This window comes from Impatiens glandulifera, chromosome 4, assembly GCF_907164915.1.
Source record: "Impatiens glandulifera chromosome 4, dImpGla2.1, whole genome shotgun sequence".
Lineage (NCBI taxonomy): Eukaryota > Viridiplantae > Streptophyta > Magnoliopsida > Ericales > Balsaminaceae > Impatiens > Impatiens glandulifera.
Genome location: NC_061865.1, coordinates 21,435,600 through 21,453,197, shown reverse-complemented (window position 1 = coordinate 21,453,197; position 17,598 = coordinate 21,435,600). Strand labels below are relative to the sequence as shown.

At 36.1% G+C, this 17,598-nt stretch overlaps 1 protein-coding gene across 1 annotated transcript; it reads right to left on the bottom strand.

Annotated features, from left to right (window-relative positions):
- Positions 1–16,735: 16,735 nt before the first annotated feature.
- LOC124934920 (2S seed storage albumin protein-like) lies at positions 16,736–17,140 on the bottom strand. Its single transcript, XM_047475411.1, has one exon. The coding sequence runs from the start codon at positions 17,138–17,140 to the stop codon at positions 16,736–16,738; it is 405 nt and encodes a 134-aa protein (XP_047331367.1).
- Positions 17,141–17,598: the final 458 nt, after the last annotated feature.

Genomic DNA, 17,598 nt, shown 5'->3' with positions numbered 1-17,598 from the left:
CGACCAAGAAATCAGACTTAGGACCGAGGTGTCTCACTCCCGATTAAGAACCCTTGAACCCATGACTAATAAATTTCACCTATGACCGAGGAGTCTCGTACCCGACCGAGAACTCCCAAACCCATGATCAATGACATTCACCCATGATTGAGGCATCCGACCGATCTACAACCGACCAAGAATTCTAGCCAAGGACCGAGAGGTCATAGCACCCCGACTTAGGAACTCCTACACTCCGATCGAGGATCTCGAACCCGGACCAACGAGTTTCTGACCTAGGACTGAGGGCTCTTAGTTCTCGAACGATAAAATGAACCCAGGACCTAGGACACCGGTCTTAAGACCTCTTTGTTTCCCATTTTCAAACTTCAAAATTATTTTTGTAATTTTGGAACCTCAAACCATTTTTTAAAAATCCCGAAAATTAGAAAATGATTTCAAAATATTTTTGTGATGTTTCCACATAAAAATATTTTCACAAAGTCTTTTTTAGGATTTACTTGTAAACCTTAATGCTTTTTAAACTAATGTTCTTTAGGTATTTTTCTCTCTTGTCGTCATGAGAACATGTACTAACATTTAAATAATTGTTATTACAATTCTTTAAATAATGCTAAAACCTACGAATGCTTAGGACCGAAAGAATAATCATTTAAAATAAAATTTATACAACCGATTTTTAAAAGCCAAAATTTTAAGTAGAGACCGTTTTCAAAACAGGTACGAAGGATGAACAACATAAAGTTTTTCTCGAGTATCATCAAAATACGAACGGAAAAAAACTCTAGCTAAAAATACGTTTGTACAAGTATGCCATTTTTATTGATTTTCAAAAATCAATTGACAATTCTGTTCAAATAAATAATCTTTTAAATTAATTATTTTTAATTATTTAAACAACAGATTTAAAAAAAAAAAACAAATTGTAATTTGACTACTACAAATACCCAAATTATTTAAATTTGAATCTAAATTAATTATTTTTAATTAATTTTAAAAGCATCCATGAATTATTTAAAATCTTTTAAAATAATGTTTTATATTAAAAAAAGATTCATAATACGCAAACCGATGTTGAAATTCTCGAATCTCAAGATTCCACGGAACCAAATGGTTTTCCAAGGTTTACAACTTTCTAGCAACTCTGTTGGAGATTAAATGTTTAACTCGAAAACATAAACATGTCTTTTAAAACATTTGTATAATGTTTTACACTTAATAGGCATGTCTCGAAAGGTACAACACCTGAATGATGCATATGTTTTACCTCATTAAATGCCTCTACATGTAAATGGTATATCACCCTATCCTTACTTGTAAAGAAGTACACGATCAAATTCGGTACTTATACACTTATGTGCAAAGATTTTTAATAGGGAATGACAACTTATTACGAAATGAGTGATGTTGTGAGAGGAAAAACTAGAATGCAAGGGATTGATCCCACCAGTTGGCGATGAACCGTCCGATAGGACATAGGCATTGTGAAGTGAAGAAAAATTCCCAATTGAGTTGATATCCCTGGTTTATGGCGGCAGTTTTACCCCCTCAACTATCGGTGAATGATATATCTTATGATTCCCCTTAGTACAAAAAACCTAGATATTATCACCAAGCTGGTTGTTTGTTGTGTCTAGACAACTAAAACCTTGTCACTATAACTCTTATGTGATTACTATATATGTATTATCTGTATGCATTTATAGTCTAAGTGAACAGCTCAAACATGTTCCTTCTTCAAAACAAATATATTTTTGTAAATGTTTTAATTTTCTGATCATAAACAATGTCCATGCTGAAGGATATCAAACTGATCCCATAGATAAATAGTTTCTACGAAAACGAGTGGAACCATGGGATTTGTGGACTAACTCACATCATGAGGTTCACAAACTTTAAGATAAACCACACCTTCATTATGAAAATGTAGAGGAGGTGGAGCCATACATGACGTGTTTACTATATGGGAGAAAGGCACATGTGCCCAACCATAGAAGAATTCTAAGCTATCCTAATGATGGACAACAAGAACTTTCTATATTTGAAATCACTTGTAGAATCAATGTTCTTGAGGAAGCTTTTGTAAGAGGAATACATATACACTAATAAAAAAACATCCGAGACAATCCTAAAAGAGAATGTCATTGACTTCTAAAAATGGACAAAGATGGAAATCAGGAATGGTTCCCTTAACTGTGGGATCCTCCATGCCGACCTATGAGATGAGTCCTTATCTAGATAAACAAGAGGAAGATTTTCCCACTGTAGAAGAAAAAATTGAGATAAATCTTAATACTAAGGAAGATCCTCAGTTTGTTTTAATCGATAAAAGTTTAAATGATTTAGAACGGGAAAATCTAACTAAACTTTTGAAAACAAACAAAGATATTTTTGCATGGTCTTATAAAGATATGCCATGTATTGATCCATGAATCATCCAACGCCGCATCCACTTTACGAAGACACAAAACTAGTGAAGTAGAAGCTTCAGAGAATGAATGAAGACATCGTGGACAAGATCAAAGAAGAAGTTCTGAAACAGCTCGACGCGGGATTCCTCAAAGTGGTAGATTACCTAGAGTGGATCGCCAATGTATTCTCAGTCGCAAAGAAAGATGGAAAGATCCGAGTGTGCGTACACTATTGGGATGTAAACAAACAAAATCCTAAAGATAACTTCCCACTACCACACATCGACGTGCTAGTGGATCACGCAGTAGACCATCAACTCCTATCATTCATGGATAGATTCACAGGCTACAACTAAGTGCTCATGGATTCAGAAGATAAGGAGAAGACAACGTTCATCACAGAAGTCAGAATGTTTTGCTATCGAGTTATACCTTTCAGGATGAAGAACGCATGAGCAATGTATCAACGAGCTGTCACAATGATTCTTCACGATATGATCCACAAGGAGGTAGAAGTCTTTATCGATGATATAATTTTCAAGTCAAGAGATTGATAGGGGCACGTTCAGAATCTTGATAAATTCTTACAACGCATTTGAAAGTTCCAACTTATGCTCAACCTGAAGAAGTACACATTCGGAGTAATGACACAAAAGATGCTAGGCTTCCTAATTACGCAAAGAGGAATTGAGGTTGATCCAAGCAAGATAGAAGCAATCACGACAATGCCACCTCCACAAAACGAGAAAGAAGTACGAGTCTTTCTAGGCAAGATCCAATATATAAGTCGATTCATAAACAAGTTGATTATGACATGTGATCCTTTGTTTAAATTTTTATGAGAAAATAAAAGATTTGTTTGGGATGTCGCTTGTCAAAATGCATCGAGAAGATAAATGGGTACCTCAAGAATCCTCCTATTCTGATGCCACCAAGACCAGGCGTGTCGTTAATCCTATACTTAACAGTCATAGAAAACAGGATGGGTAGTCTACTAGCTCAAGAAAACAAGGAGAAGTCGGAAGTCACATTCTATTACGTAAGCAAGCGCATGACAGGATACAAACTTAATTACTCAGTAGTAGAGAAGGTTTGTTGGGTCCTAGCTTGGGTCACCGCAAGCCCACACAGTCACATTGGTGTCAAGACTCGATCCAATTTGTCATTTATTCCAGAAAATGCTTTTGTCGCCTAGATTAGTTAAGTGGATGATGATGATATCGGAGTACGACATCGAGTACATGGTTCAAAAATCTATCAAGGGAAGGGTTGTAGAAGACTTTATCGCAAACCAACTAGTCGAAGTTGAAGACGACGAGGATTTAGCATTCCCGGACAACGAGGTCATGACTATCAACCCTACAACCTAGAAGTTACTATTCGATGGAACTTTAGGCAAAGAAGGATATGACATCGGAATACTATTCATCGATCCTGTGGGAACATACAATCCAATCTCAGTCAAACTCGAATATCCCGTGACGAACAATGAAGTAGAGTACAAAGCATACATCTCTAGATAGAAGATTGCTCACAAAAAAAGAGCGAGACGCCTAGAAGTGGTAGGACTCTCGAACTTAGTCATTTCACAAGATAATGGTGAACACCAAGTTAAATGAGAGAATCTCAAACCCTACCATCAATACTTATCAACTCTAATGGCTAAGTTTGAACATGTGACATTCAAACACGCTCTGAGAAGTCATAATCGATTCATAGACGCTTTGGCCACGTTAGCAGCCATGATGCAAATCCTAGAAGGAATCAAGATCAAGCTATTAAAGGTTCGTTAGAAACAGAAACGAGATTTCTAGAAGAGGATGATTTCCAATACTGAATTGTCACCCAAACCTTAGTTCAAATTTCTATAGAAGTACATCAATCATGGAGAGTATCCTTCGCACTTCCAGAAGAAATAGAAGAGAGATCTACGCCAATACGAAACCAATAACGTGCTACTCGCAGGAAAGCTATATCAATGCTCATTCGATGGTTAGAACATGATATGCATCGACCAACCTCAAGCATCCCAAATCATGGAGGAAGTACACGCAGGAACATGTGGCCCACACATGAACGGATCAACACTCGCTAAGAAGATCCTTCATGTTGGCTATTATTGGAAAAACATGGAACAAGAATGTGTAGAGTATGTTAAGAAGTGTCATCAATGTCAAGTTTACACAAACTTGAAGCACACTCCAGCATCTCTATTTTATAACATGACCTTACTATGGTCATTCTCGATATGGAGAATAGTTATCATCGGAAAACTCTATCTTCACGCTTCGAACGAACATGAGTTCATCCTTGTAGCTATCAACTATTTTACAAAGTGGGTCAAAGCTCAATCATACAATATTCTTAAGTCATCACATATTGCCAAATTCATATGCAACAAGATTATCACACGCTACGGTGTTCCTTAAGCCTTGATTTTAGACAATGGTGGAAACTTCCGAGGAGAAGTACTCAAAGTATTGGATGAATATAGGATTGAACACCACAAGTCCTCACCTTATCGTCCTCAAACGAACGACGCAGTATAAGTAACCAACAAGAGAAATATCACCATTATCAAGAATGTGACTTAGGCGTACAAGGATTGGCACGAGAAGCTGCCATATGCCCTCTAAGGCTACAGAACAACCATTCGAATGTCAATGGGAGAAGCGCCATTCACATTGGTCTACGGAATGGATGTAGTGTAATTTATTAAAATTGAAGTCCCTACTCTAAGAGTTCTACTCAAAATAGAAGTAGTGGAAGAAGATTGATGTATGTCACGATACAATCAGCTAGCCCTTATGGAAGATAAGAGGTTAGACATGTTATGTTACACTCAAGCATACTAAAGAAGAATGGCTTAAGAGATTTCAACAAGAAGGTGAAACCTAGGAGCATTCAAGAAGGCGATCTAGTTCTAAAGAAGAACTTACGAATACTAGAACCTAGAGGATTATTCCAAACAACATGGGAAGGACCCTACCTCGTCAAGAAGGTATTTTCAGAAGGGCCCCACGCGATTGACCACCTTGGAAGAAGAAGAACTCTCAGCACCCTTCAACGTCAACATGCTCAAAAGATACTTCGTCTAAAGCATGCATGATGAAGTTCGTTCACGAAATCTATACAACCAAAGTTCATAACTCACAAGTTGTGAATTACGTGAGACTTAATCAATCGAGAGAGTACGTAGTGTCACGGGCAGAAACTCGGTCAACGAATATTTCCTCGTCCTGTGCGACACTAGGCTAGACACAATCCTAACTAGTCAACCTTCAAAAAGATGAAAAAAGATAGAATATTTGAGAGAGAAAGAGCTTGGAGAATATCTTGTCCATTTATTTACAAGAGTGAGGTATTATAAGTGTTAAGTGTGTTTGGTTTATGGCCAAGACTTGTTTATATATAAGTGGAGAGGTCATTCAAAATCCTCCTTAACCTAGGGTTTTATAGACTTTTCTATAACATAACTTATACCCAATAATTCCTAGAGACTTCTAAATAATTTTACTAACTACCTATTCTTGATAACTCCTAGAGAATTCTAGAGAGTTCTCATATCTACACATACTTTAGGAACTCTTAGAGAAATCTAGAGAGTTCCATGACCTTACCTACAAAAAGGAACTCCTATAGAAATCTAGAGAGTTCCATGATATTACTTTCAAATAAGAACTCTTAGAGAAATCTAGAGAGTTCCATGACCTTACTTTTAAATAGGAACTCCTAGAAAATTCTAGTGAGTTCCACAAAATAGAAAAGACCACAAAAATCAAGAAACTTCTAGAGAATGCACCTTGTGGGCTTGACATTTTCACCCCATCTGAATGGGCCATGACATTCTCCCCCACCTAAGTCGTCGCCGTCCTCGGAATGACCTTAGACCAGTGCTCGGTTAGATCTCTATTAGTCAGCTCCAATCGATATGAGATGTTTTTCACACGTCCCTCTGTTATGATCGGTCCCTCGCATTTACGCATAATCCCCTTGAGTACAGACCGCATAGACTTCAATTGATGCGTGTAATTTCCCTTTTCCCTTGTTCCCTTCCCTAAGTACACGCCCCTTCAGATCTGCCCATCTCTTCATCTTCTGGTGACTCTCTCTAAAATGCCCGAGCACGATCTGCTTCTTCTTCCATGGATTTGGAGAGAGTGAAGGTGGACTTATTATGGCCAACATTACCTATGGCCCAACTTTGTGGAGTTGATGGTTGTTTGGTACATTTAGCCTTGAGCCCCTCGAAGGCCTTCTCACACGCTCTTTGGACTCCCTTGGGTACTTTCCCTTTCCCCTTGGATCTGACCCATCGTCCTTCCTAGAAAAAATAATAAATGTCCCTTTACCACGTTTGCGACCTCGACCGAATCTCATAGCCAAGAACATACCAATTCCCTATGATTCTCTCCTTGTTGGTATCACCCTAGTTCTTCCGCGATCCAAAATGATTAAGGAATCAGAATAAGGCTTTATGCAAGTTCATACTTGATCGAACCATTGTAGTCCCAACACTACATCTTAGTCTACCATTAGGACTAAGGTAAACGAGATTTTCCCATACCAGTCTCCGATCCCGGTGTTCACTTTCTTAGCCTCCCCGCCCACTAGTTTGCTTGGCTACATTAAAGGACATTACCATCAACCCATGACCTAACACATTAGCTACTCCTTCACGCATGAAGTTGTGAGTAGCCCCTGTATATATTAGTGCCTTGATGCGCCTTCCCCCGATCAAGGCTTCCACGAACATCGACCCCTCGTTGTTCCCTTGACCGGCTCTACAATACTAGTCTTCACAACATTAAGTAGCCTCAAAGATCCCACTTGAGTCCCTTCCTCTTCCTCGGAAGAGTTAGTTCCTTTAACTACTGCAACTTTTTCCCCCTTGAACGGGCACATAAACTTTATGTGATTGTGAGCACCACAAATATGACAAACTCTTTGCTTACCCGAGTCATCGTCTTGCCTCCTTGAGTTGTTGTGTGCATGCCCCTTTCTAGGTGGGCGGTCTCCCCCACCTTTCTCCTTGTCATGAGGGTTGTCTCCCCCACCTTTCTCCTCATCATATTAGATGAGCTTTAGCCTGTCCACAGAAACCTTAAGCTCGGTCAGTCTCTCCGTAACTGCAATTGTCTCAGAGACATTATGCACATTGGCTCTTTGTAGCTCTAACTGCGCCCATGTGTTTAGGCCATTAACAAATGCGAATAGGGCCTCCTATTCTGTTAGACTAGGTAACTCAACCATCAACTCCTAGAACTCCTTCACATACTCCTTGATGGTCCTATTGTACACAAGTTGACTCAACCTCTTCCTAGCCTCAAACTCGGTATTCTCTAGGAAGAATTGGCGCTTGAACTCGGTCTTGAAGTCTTCCCATGTTTCCATCCTCAACGCAGCTCGTTTAAAATTTGTTTCACGCCTCCTCCACCATATTAATGCCATATCTTACAGGAAGAAAGGTATTGTTTTTAACTTGGTACGATCATCAAGTATGCTTGATGCCCGAAAATACCTCACCATATTCCAAAGGAAGTCCTCCATTTTCCTTGCACTCCTCGAGCCTTTGAATGGAGTTGGCTTTGGAACTTTTATCCGGTGAGAAGTCGCATCTATAAGTTCCCCTCCATTCCTCCTAATCCAAACTTCCATTGATTCTAGCCTCCCCATGAGCAATATATATAGTCAGCACACTATGATTATGGAGTGATATATACAGTCAGCACACTAAGATCATGAGCAATGTATCAATTCCTAGTGAACACAATCAAAAAACTATGTCAAGATGTGTACTCACGTACAATCCAAAGGTTATGCGAGTTACGTAGAAATATAATCGAAACAACCAATATCGATCTACAAGATTTATAAATTGGGAATGATGTATATTCTAAAAAAAGGTGAATCGGCAACAAATGAATGATAAACCGACTTTGAAGAATGAAGAGTAATTACACGGGTTTCCTGAGAGACTCGTCAGGTTTTTTCTCTTTTCATCCAATGAATCTAAAGTAAACTATAAATTGGGTATTTTCAAAACCTAATGCCTGTGTTCAAGCTTGGACATGCATTGTCTGAAACCGAGTATTTTCTACAAATTTATCCAATATGGGCATTCTATAGACACTCATTTTTACCTCCCCATTTTATAGTTTATACTTTTAATAAATCTGAGCCTATACAAATTTCTCAAAATTCATTCACGGGCTCATTGCACGATTAATTTTAAAGAATATTATTTTTAGAACAATTGAATTTTTTGAAATAATTGATTTTAGATTCTTAGTAAGTTAATGTAGTAATTTGTCTTAGTTAGAACACTTGGGGAAGTTATTATACTTTGAATATTCTAGGTTTCATTTAAGTAAATACCTTGGATATTTATAAATAAATTTAAAACTACAAAATATATATATTAACGTTTTTTTAATTTAAAAAATTCGTTATGTATAATTTTATTATTTTTATAATTAAATTAGTTGTTTTAGATAATTAGTTTAATTATCACCTAGATTAGTTGTTAGATTAAATTTTGCAATTAAATTTGAATTTGACTTAGTTAGTTAGCATTTTATTTCATAATAGATGGAATATTTAGAATTGTTTCTTAAAAATATGAATAATTAAAAATAAAATCATTTTCTTTTTATGTTTGATTTAAGTTTCATTTTTTTTTAAACGAATCTTTTGTAGGATAAAGGGAAACGGGTGGATCTTCTAAGGTCCATATGCAAGATTCGGATCAGGTTTGTGAATGGGACCAAGAAAATCCAAATCAAATTCAAGTCAACCCGATGTCAAGCCAAGGAAAGAATCCAATTGACGGATCCGACCAGTGACCTGACCTATGGACCAACCATGCCCAAGATCCGATCTATGGAATCAAATGCTAAAGAGGAAAAGGTGAATCCAACGTTCATCTTCATGATGTTGACGGTTGAAGGATTTTCAAAGTGTCTCCCAACCGTGAGTGAGCAAGCATATGGGGGGATTGACTTATTTTTTTTATTAAAAAATCAATCCCTTAAGACTAGGCAATCCTTTAAGACTAGGCCATTTTAATTAATTTTAAAAAATATTATCTTGGCCAAACCGTGTGTAGGGTGTTAAATGGGCCTTTGGGCCCTAGGGTTTCATAGTTTTCCTATAAATAACCCTTCTTAAACACCTTGCGAAGGACACTCTTTTTCACTCTCAAGTGCCCCTAGGCTTCCCTTTTCCATTTCTCCACCAAATTGTCCACTTTCAAAACCTAAGCAAGAGTACCAACTAGTGTGGTTGTGTCTCAATTCTCTCGCTTACAGTTTTTAGCCCTCATGTAAAATCTAAGGAGCATCCCCTTTGTAAACTCTCTTAATCCATTTTGTTTGTTTTATGTTTTAATTTAATTTGCCTATAACATGGAATTAGTGTTTACATGATTTTATAATTGTCTTCTGTTTTGCTTTAATTTTTTACACTTTTATTTGTACATAATGTATTATTAACAAAAATTGAGTAAACACAAAGAAAAACATAAATAAAATATAAAGTTAAAATATTCTAACTTAGGATATAAAAGAAAAATAAAACCATCCCTTGAATTGGCCATTTCAAAACAAAACTTAAAAGCTAAAAAAGAAGAACAATCTACTTTGATTTGTTTAGTTTTTATTATATTTTATGATGTTAGATCTAGGATTTTACTTTATATACTTGTTTATAAATGTGTTAATAACATAACTAGAAATTTTCATTTATTTGGGATCTATCTGGATCACCAATTAGTTAATAACTGAGAGTAGGTCTAACAAAAGAAAACCAGTGGGTTTCTATCGATTAGTGACGCTTAGGGCTGGGAATTAGCCTAGGATGCAATAGAAGACCTCTGATGAGAAATATGCACCATGGAACGTACGCGGGTGCCAGCCAACCGAGGAGCTTCTCTACATGTAGAGACCAACGTCTTTATGGCGCTTCCAGCGCTACTGGACGTTATTGTGCACAGAAGACGGAGAAAACTAGCTTGGCTATGTGCCTATGCTGGTTTTCCTGATGCTTAGGATCTTCAAAGTGGACCCAAGACTCTTTACCTGACCAAGAAAACTAAGCCCCGAGCTAACCTTTTGTCGCACTCGGCCCTTTAGGACATCACTTAGGATTTTTATTTATTTATTTTATTTATTATCCTCTTTGGGCTATAATTTGCACCCAAAAAAGGACTTAATTCATGTTTAGGGCCGAAATGGTGAGCTACTACAGACCTAGGACCGAGATGGACGCACTTACTACTATCACATCATGCACCCGACCGAGGACTTATGTTTCTTGTTGCTTCTGGCCCAGGACCGATGCCTAACTGCACCTGGCAACCGGAAGACTGTTGTTACTTGCTAACTACTAACTTGAAGACTGACGTTTACTACACTTGGCGATCCGGGATTACTGCTACTGACCGAACACCGATGCTTTCTACATCTGGCGATCGAGGACTGTAATTTCTTATGTTTTGATGCTACCTAGCACCGCGTTGGCTGCACTACGACCGAGTCAGGTCCAATTCTCGGACTACGGGATAAGTCTTTCGACGTGGAGGCTAACTATACCCGAAGTGGTTGTGGTTGGCCTAGATCCTTAACCTACTGCGAATTGAGTTGAAACAAACCCGAAGTGGTGATGGTTATCATACAACCTCAACCCATAGAGGTTAGATTAACAAAACAAGCCCCAATCAGAACAACCTAATAGGAAGATTAAGAAACTTCAGGCAACAGTTTGAGTTGAAACATCACCCACAGTGGTGGTGGTGGTGGTTCCTCAACCCGCAAAGATTCGAGTTGAAATACCACCCAAAGTGGTGGCGGTTTCCATACAACCTCAACATGTAGAGGTTAGAGTAGAAAAATAAGCCCCAATCAGAACACAACCTAATAGGATTAAAAAACTTCCGCCAACTTTAGCTCTTCATACATGGAAAAAACATTGAAGAAATATGTTAAATACTTTGAATCAATTAGAATATCTGAAAAATAAATTCATTGCGGAGTTAATTTTTACAAATTTGAACTTAAGGTAATTTTTGCAAATTTGAAGTCATAGGCTGAAATAAATAACATTTACAAATCACATAGATTTCTCATTGTAAATAATCTTTATCAATTCGTTTATTTAAATATAAATGTTCTAACATATTGAATATTCTTTTTAGTTGTGCTATATGAATAGGGTTGCAGACCCTAAACTACCTTACGAACGACTATTTTCGATATTGTCATGTTAGAATTACAATAAGCTAAAAAGTATGATAGAAATAAAATTTAGACGAGGAGGATTCAGATTTGAAAGGGATGTTGTAAACCTTCCACTTCCAAGCACCCACCAAGATGAGCTTGATAACGTGGCAAATGAGGTGGACTCTCAAGTGGAAGATGAGGTGGATCCTCACATGGTAGATGAGGTGACGCCTTGGATTATAGAGGATGAGCCTCTTATTATAGTGGATGATCAAAGGGAAATGGAGAAAAGGTCCATTTGTGCTGGTATTAACCTCCTCCATTGTTAAAAATGTATTCATTCCTATTGCTATATTTTGAAAGAATATAGTTTTATCTACACAGAATATGAAAAAAGACACACAAGTGTTGGCAGATATATCAACATTAGCACAACAACATAAAATGAACTCATTTGTCTGATTTGATACATTGATCGATATATTGTACAAGGCTATGGACACAAATGAATTTCTTAGGAATGTCATGCACAAATACTTCACAAAGAAATCCCTTGTAGAAAAACTTCAACCCGTAGAGGTTCGAGTTGAAACACTACCTAAAGTGGTGGTGGCTGACATATTCAACCCACAAAGGTTCAAGTTGAAACACCACTTGAAGTGGTGGTTGGAGATGGAAAAGATTAATCAATCATAACAAAGTATAAGAAGAAGTTTAGAGTTGAATCACCACTTGAAATGGTGGTTGGAGTAGGAAAACATGCTTCAAACAGAAAACATACTGAGAGGAATATTAAGAAACTTCGGGAAGTTCGAGTTGAAATATACAACCTCAAACTATAGAGGAAGGAGTAGCAAAATAAGTCTAAATCGGACCACGGCCTAATAGGATTAAAAAACTTATGTCAACTCTTAACTCTCCATTCATGGAAATAACTTCGAAGAAATATTCCAAATACTTTGAAACCATCCGAATATCTAACAAAGATAAATTCATTCTGGAGTTAATTTTTGCATCATTGAACATAAGGTAACATCTTTAGAACTCTTCATAGTCATTATAATATTTTTTAATTCTTATGAGGATGTGTTTTCTTCATTATCTTTGCATAGATGTTTTAATTCGGAGCGAGCGAGTCACGCTGAGCAAAGAGGCGAAGTTTTTTTAGGTAACAACAAGTCTTGTAGGATGATGGGGATCGGAATAGTGCATTTCAAGATGCATGATGGAATCGAGAGGGTATTGACAGAAGTACGACACATCCCGGATCTTCGGAGGAATTTAATCTCTCTTGGCTCACTATACAACCTTGGTTTTGCATGGAAGGGAAAAAAATATATCGAGGATCACAAAGGGGTCGCTAGTGGTAATGAGGGGTGTGCGAGAGAAGAGTCTTTACGTCCTTCAAAGCAGCACCTTAGTTGGTGATATGGAGATAGTGGCATAACCTCGAGATGTATCCTCCATAAGTCTATGGCATAAAAGATTGGGGCATGTGAGTGAGATGGGTTTGAAGAAGTTGAGTAAAAGAGACTATTTTGTCAAGAGAAACTTGATGATTTGGAGTTTTGTGAAACTACATATACGGTAAAGCTACAGGGTGAAGTTTGGGCAATCAATTGAGGTGACACATAAGACGCTCAGTTATGTACACTTAGACTTGTGGGGGCCATCAAGGACTGTAACTCCAGGTGGAGGTCGGTATTTTATCACCTTCATTGATGATTGTTCGCGCAAGGTTTGGGTATACATCTTGAAGCACAAGGATGTAGGGGTGTTCAATATTTGGTCTGAACTGAATATCCGACCGAATTCGAATTCACCGAATTTGAATTTCATTTTCGGTTTTCGAATCGAATTTCAAACCAATTTGAATTCAAATAAGATTTTCGAATTGGTTTTCGAGTTAGGGTTTCAACTCGAAAACCAAACCGAAAACCGAATTCATTTTTTATTATTTATTTTTCCAAACTTAACTTTAGAAAAAATTCAAAATAATCAAATAATAATTAAAAGAAAAAGAAAACAAAGATCAGTAGTCTAGTTGTAGAATAATACTCTGCCACGGTATAGACCTGGGTTCGATTCCTTGCTGGTTCAATTTATTTTGAGTTATGCTAGTTCCAAAAATTAAAAAAAAAACGAATTCGGTTTGAATTCGAATTATTTGAAATTCGAACCGAATATCAAATTCGAATTCGGTTCGGTTTAATTAAAATTTATTCGAATTCGGTTCGGTTTCGAATTGGCTAAAAAAAATTCAAATAAACCGAACCGAGGAACTCGAATAACCCGAAAACCGAACCGATGAACACCCCCTACAAGGATGAGGAATTTGCTAATTTAAGGAGTGGAAAAAGATGATAGAGACTTGGACCGGGAAAGAATGTAAAAAGCTCCGAACAGATAATGGGTTAGAGTACCTAGGCGAGGAGTTCAATCAATTCATCAAGGAAGAAGGGATGGTTAGTCAATAAACCATCCGACAGACACCTCAACAGAATGGTTTGGCATAGCGAATGAACAAAACACTATTTGAGCGTGTCTGGTGTATGCTGTTTGAGGCTGGTCTACCGAAGCGGTTTTGGGGTAAGGCAGTTAACACTACGTCTTATCTAATCAATTGTTTTTCATTTACGGCATTGGAATGCAAGACACTATAAGAAGTTTGGAATGACGCTCATCCAAATCTCGACAACCTGAAGGTATTTGGGTGTGTGGCTTACATGCACCAACGGGATGGAAAGCTTGATCCAAAGCGAAGAAGTGTATGTTCGTGGATACCTTGAGGGAGTAAGGGCTGGAAACTATCTTACAAGGACGGAGAAATGTCCAAGTGTATTATTATCCGTGATGTGGTCTTTAAAGAAACTGAGTTCTATTATGGAGCAACACAGTCAGTCGAAGCTGGCGAAGTCGCTAGAGAGATGACTAAATTTGAGGTTGAGTACTAGGAGGGATTAATAAAGAATCGGTAATTGTGGAGAAGATTCATACTGATGAAAATTCCGCAGATATGGACACAAAGGTGATGACGGGAATCATGTTTCGAAAATGTTGCGACTTGATTCACGTCACAAAGTTTGGAACATAATCGGAGAAGTAAGAGGATCGATTTTAAGATGTTCTTTCACTAGTAAAAAAAGGTCAATATCAACGGTAAAAATTGTTGATATTGAACAAAAAATGGTTAGTATTAAGTAATAACAACAACTTAAAAAGCGGTTTACATCCGTTGGCAGAGCCTCTGTAGGCATTGCTCAAACATGTAATATTAACCATTTTTGGGCGGTTGTTATTACTCAATAACAACTGTTTTGTGAGTGGTTGTTATTAAGCAATATCAACCGCTCTAAGGACTGTTATTATTAAACAATTGCAACCATTTTACATGCAATTGTTATTAACTAATATCAACCGTCTTAACAACTGTTGTCATTACTTAATATTAATGGACATAAAGCATATTGTTATTAAGAAATATCAATTGTTAGCTCAATATTAATCGACAAAAAAAATTATTGTAATTAATCAATATCAACCGCTATAAAAGTTGTGGTAATTACTCAATTATAATGGTTGTTGACATTTCTTATTCTCGAATTTATAAAAAATTATTTTAATTAAAAATAACTTTAAAAAAATAATTATTTTATACAAAATTTCAAATGACAAAATAAATTTTAAATATAATTCCAAAATTAATATTAAAACAATTTAACTCATAAAAATACTACATTTAAATAAACAAAATAAAATCATAATACAAAAAAATAAATAAAAAATAATAATTTGATCTTCTATTTTTCTTAGTTGATCTTCTATTTTTTTCGTTTAGCATAAACCAAAATTAATAATATAAAAATTGGAAAAATATATTTATTTTATTTAAAAATTTCTCAAATGTTTACCTCAAAAACCTGGTAAAATTTAAGAGCATATGTTAAGGAATGAGAGAGATTTAGTTGAGAAAAAGTCATTTATTGATAAAAAAAAAAAGATTTGAGAGCAAGGAGAGAGCGCTTGAGGAGAGAAGAAATTATCGTTAACAAAAATAAAGGTTATGGATAAAGAGAGGGGTTGAGGAGAGGTTATGGGAAGAGAGAGGATAAGGAGAGAAAAAATTATCGAAGTTGAAAAGAAGTTAGGAGAGTTAAATAGGATTAATTAATTGATTATTTGTATAACAACCTATTTTTTTTTATTTTTTTATTTATTTTAATTTTTCATATATATATATATATATATTATTTTAACAAATTTAATTAAATAAATATTATATCTATATATATATTTATTAATTATTGAATATTTATATATAAATATAAATTAGTAAGTTAAAAAATATGTAATATTATTTATTTTAAAATGGTAATATATATATATATATATATATATATATTATATATATATATATATATATATATATATATATATATAATATATATATAATATATATATATATATATATATATATATATATATATATATATATATACTATTAAATAACAAATCAAATTAATTTATATAAAGTTTTTAAATTTCAATATATTATATGTATATTTTATTAATAAATAAATCTGAATATTTAAAATTTAATTATATATAACATACAAAGAGTTTAAATCGATTCTCTAAAAGCAACTTCGACGTTGGACATTGTTGGTCTGAACCTAAAACTCGGGTGTCGTTATTGTTCTACCTTCATTACAACGAATGATATATTTCCGCTTTTCATTTTTCGAAATAAGTGAGGGAGAGTCCTTTTCTTGGGTAGAAATGGTGCATACTACTCTCTTGTAAAACTGTAAAACTTGCAATGATGCTCCTGCTTAATTTTCTAGTAACTCTTCTCTTTGTATTCTCTTTGTATTGTTATATAGAAAAAAAAACATACACATTTGCTTATTTATTATTATATAGACTGAGAGAATACATAACATCTTCCCAATCCACAGCTCGCTCTAGGACAGGACACGACCTGAATCCGCCTAATCTTAATTTATTACTATGGGATATATTTTGGTTGATCAGAACCATCTGGGGCTTCTTTCGAAGGTGCAGCTGCGTGGGCTGACTTCGCATCTTGATGGAAGTCTCTCTGCCTCATCGACAATCCTCTGCTTTCTGACTCTGCTCAGTCTGGTGGCCTCTTTCTCCTCCGCGTGTCTGTTGTTGTTGCTGACGCACAGCTTCTTGAAGTCCCTTGCAGCGGCATTGCTCATTGAGGTTCCTTAGTTGCTGGCAGCATTGATCTAGGTATTGCTCCTGATCATCGTTGTTGTCTGTGGACATTTCCAGCACAGATGATCGTCTGCCGGATTTCTCTTTAAGGTACATCTGGCAGTGGCGGAGCTGTTGCTGTCTCTGGATTTGTTCCTGGCATCTCTGTTGTGGCCGTGCAGGGTTAAAGTCCTCCTCTTCTACCACGGTCACGGTGGTTCTGAAGGCAGTTGCCAAGTGGGCAATAGCGAAGAGGGCTAGAAGGGCGAGGATTGTGAGCTTTGCCATGATGATGATGGAATTGTTGTTAATTAGATAGATGGTTGGTGAGGAAAATGGAATGAAGGGGATGAGTTTATATACATGTTCTAGTGTTGGTGCATGGTGAGAACGTGGGGAGCAGATCATGAATCAGCAGCATTCCTCAGTGTTTGCATGGAAGACAGCTTCGTACCTAACATGTCATCTTTTCAGGCATCCATACATTTTTGGTAGCTTGTTGGAAGGCAGCCAGGCACTAGTACATTTGATTCATTCATTCACAAACAAACTATTCTCAAAATTAAAATACTATATATGTTCTAGTGTATGTGCATGTTGAGAATAATCAATCAGATAATTAAGAATAATGGGCAAATAATATAAATATTTTTTTTTAGGATAAATGCTATACTCGTTTTATCTCAAAATATTTTTAGAAAAATTAAAGGGATTAAAATAAATAATTTAAGATTAAATGAGGTGCC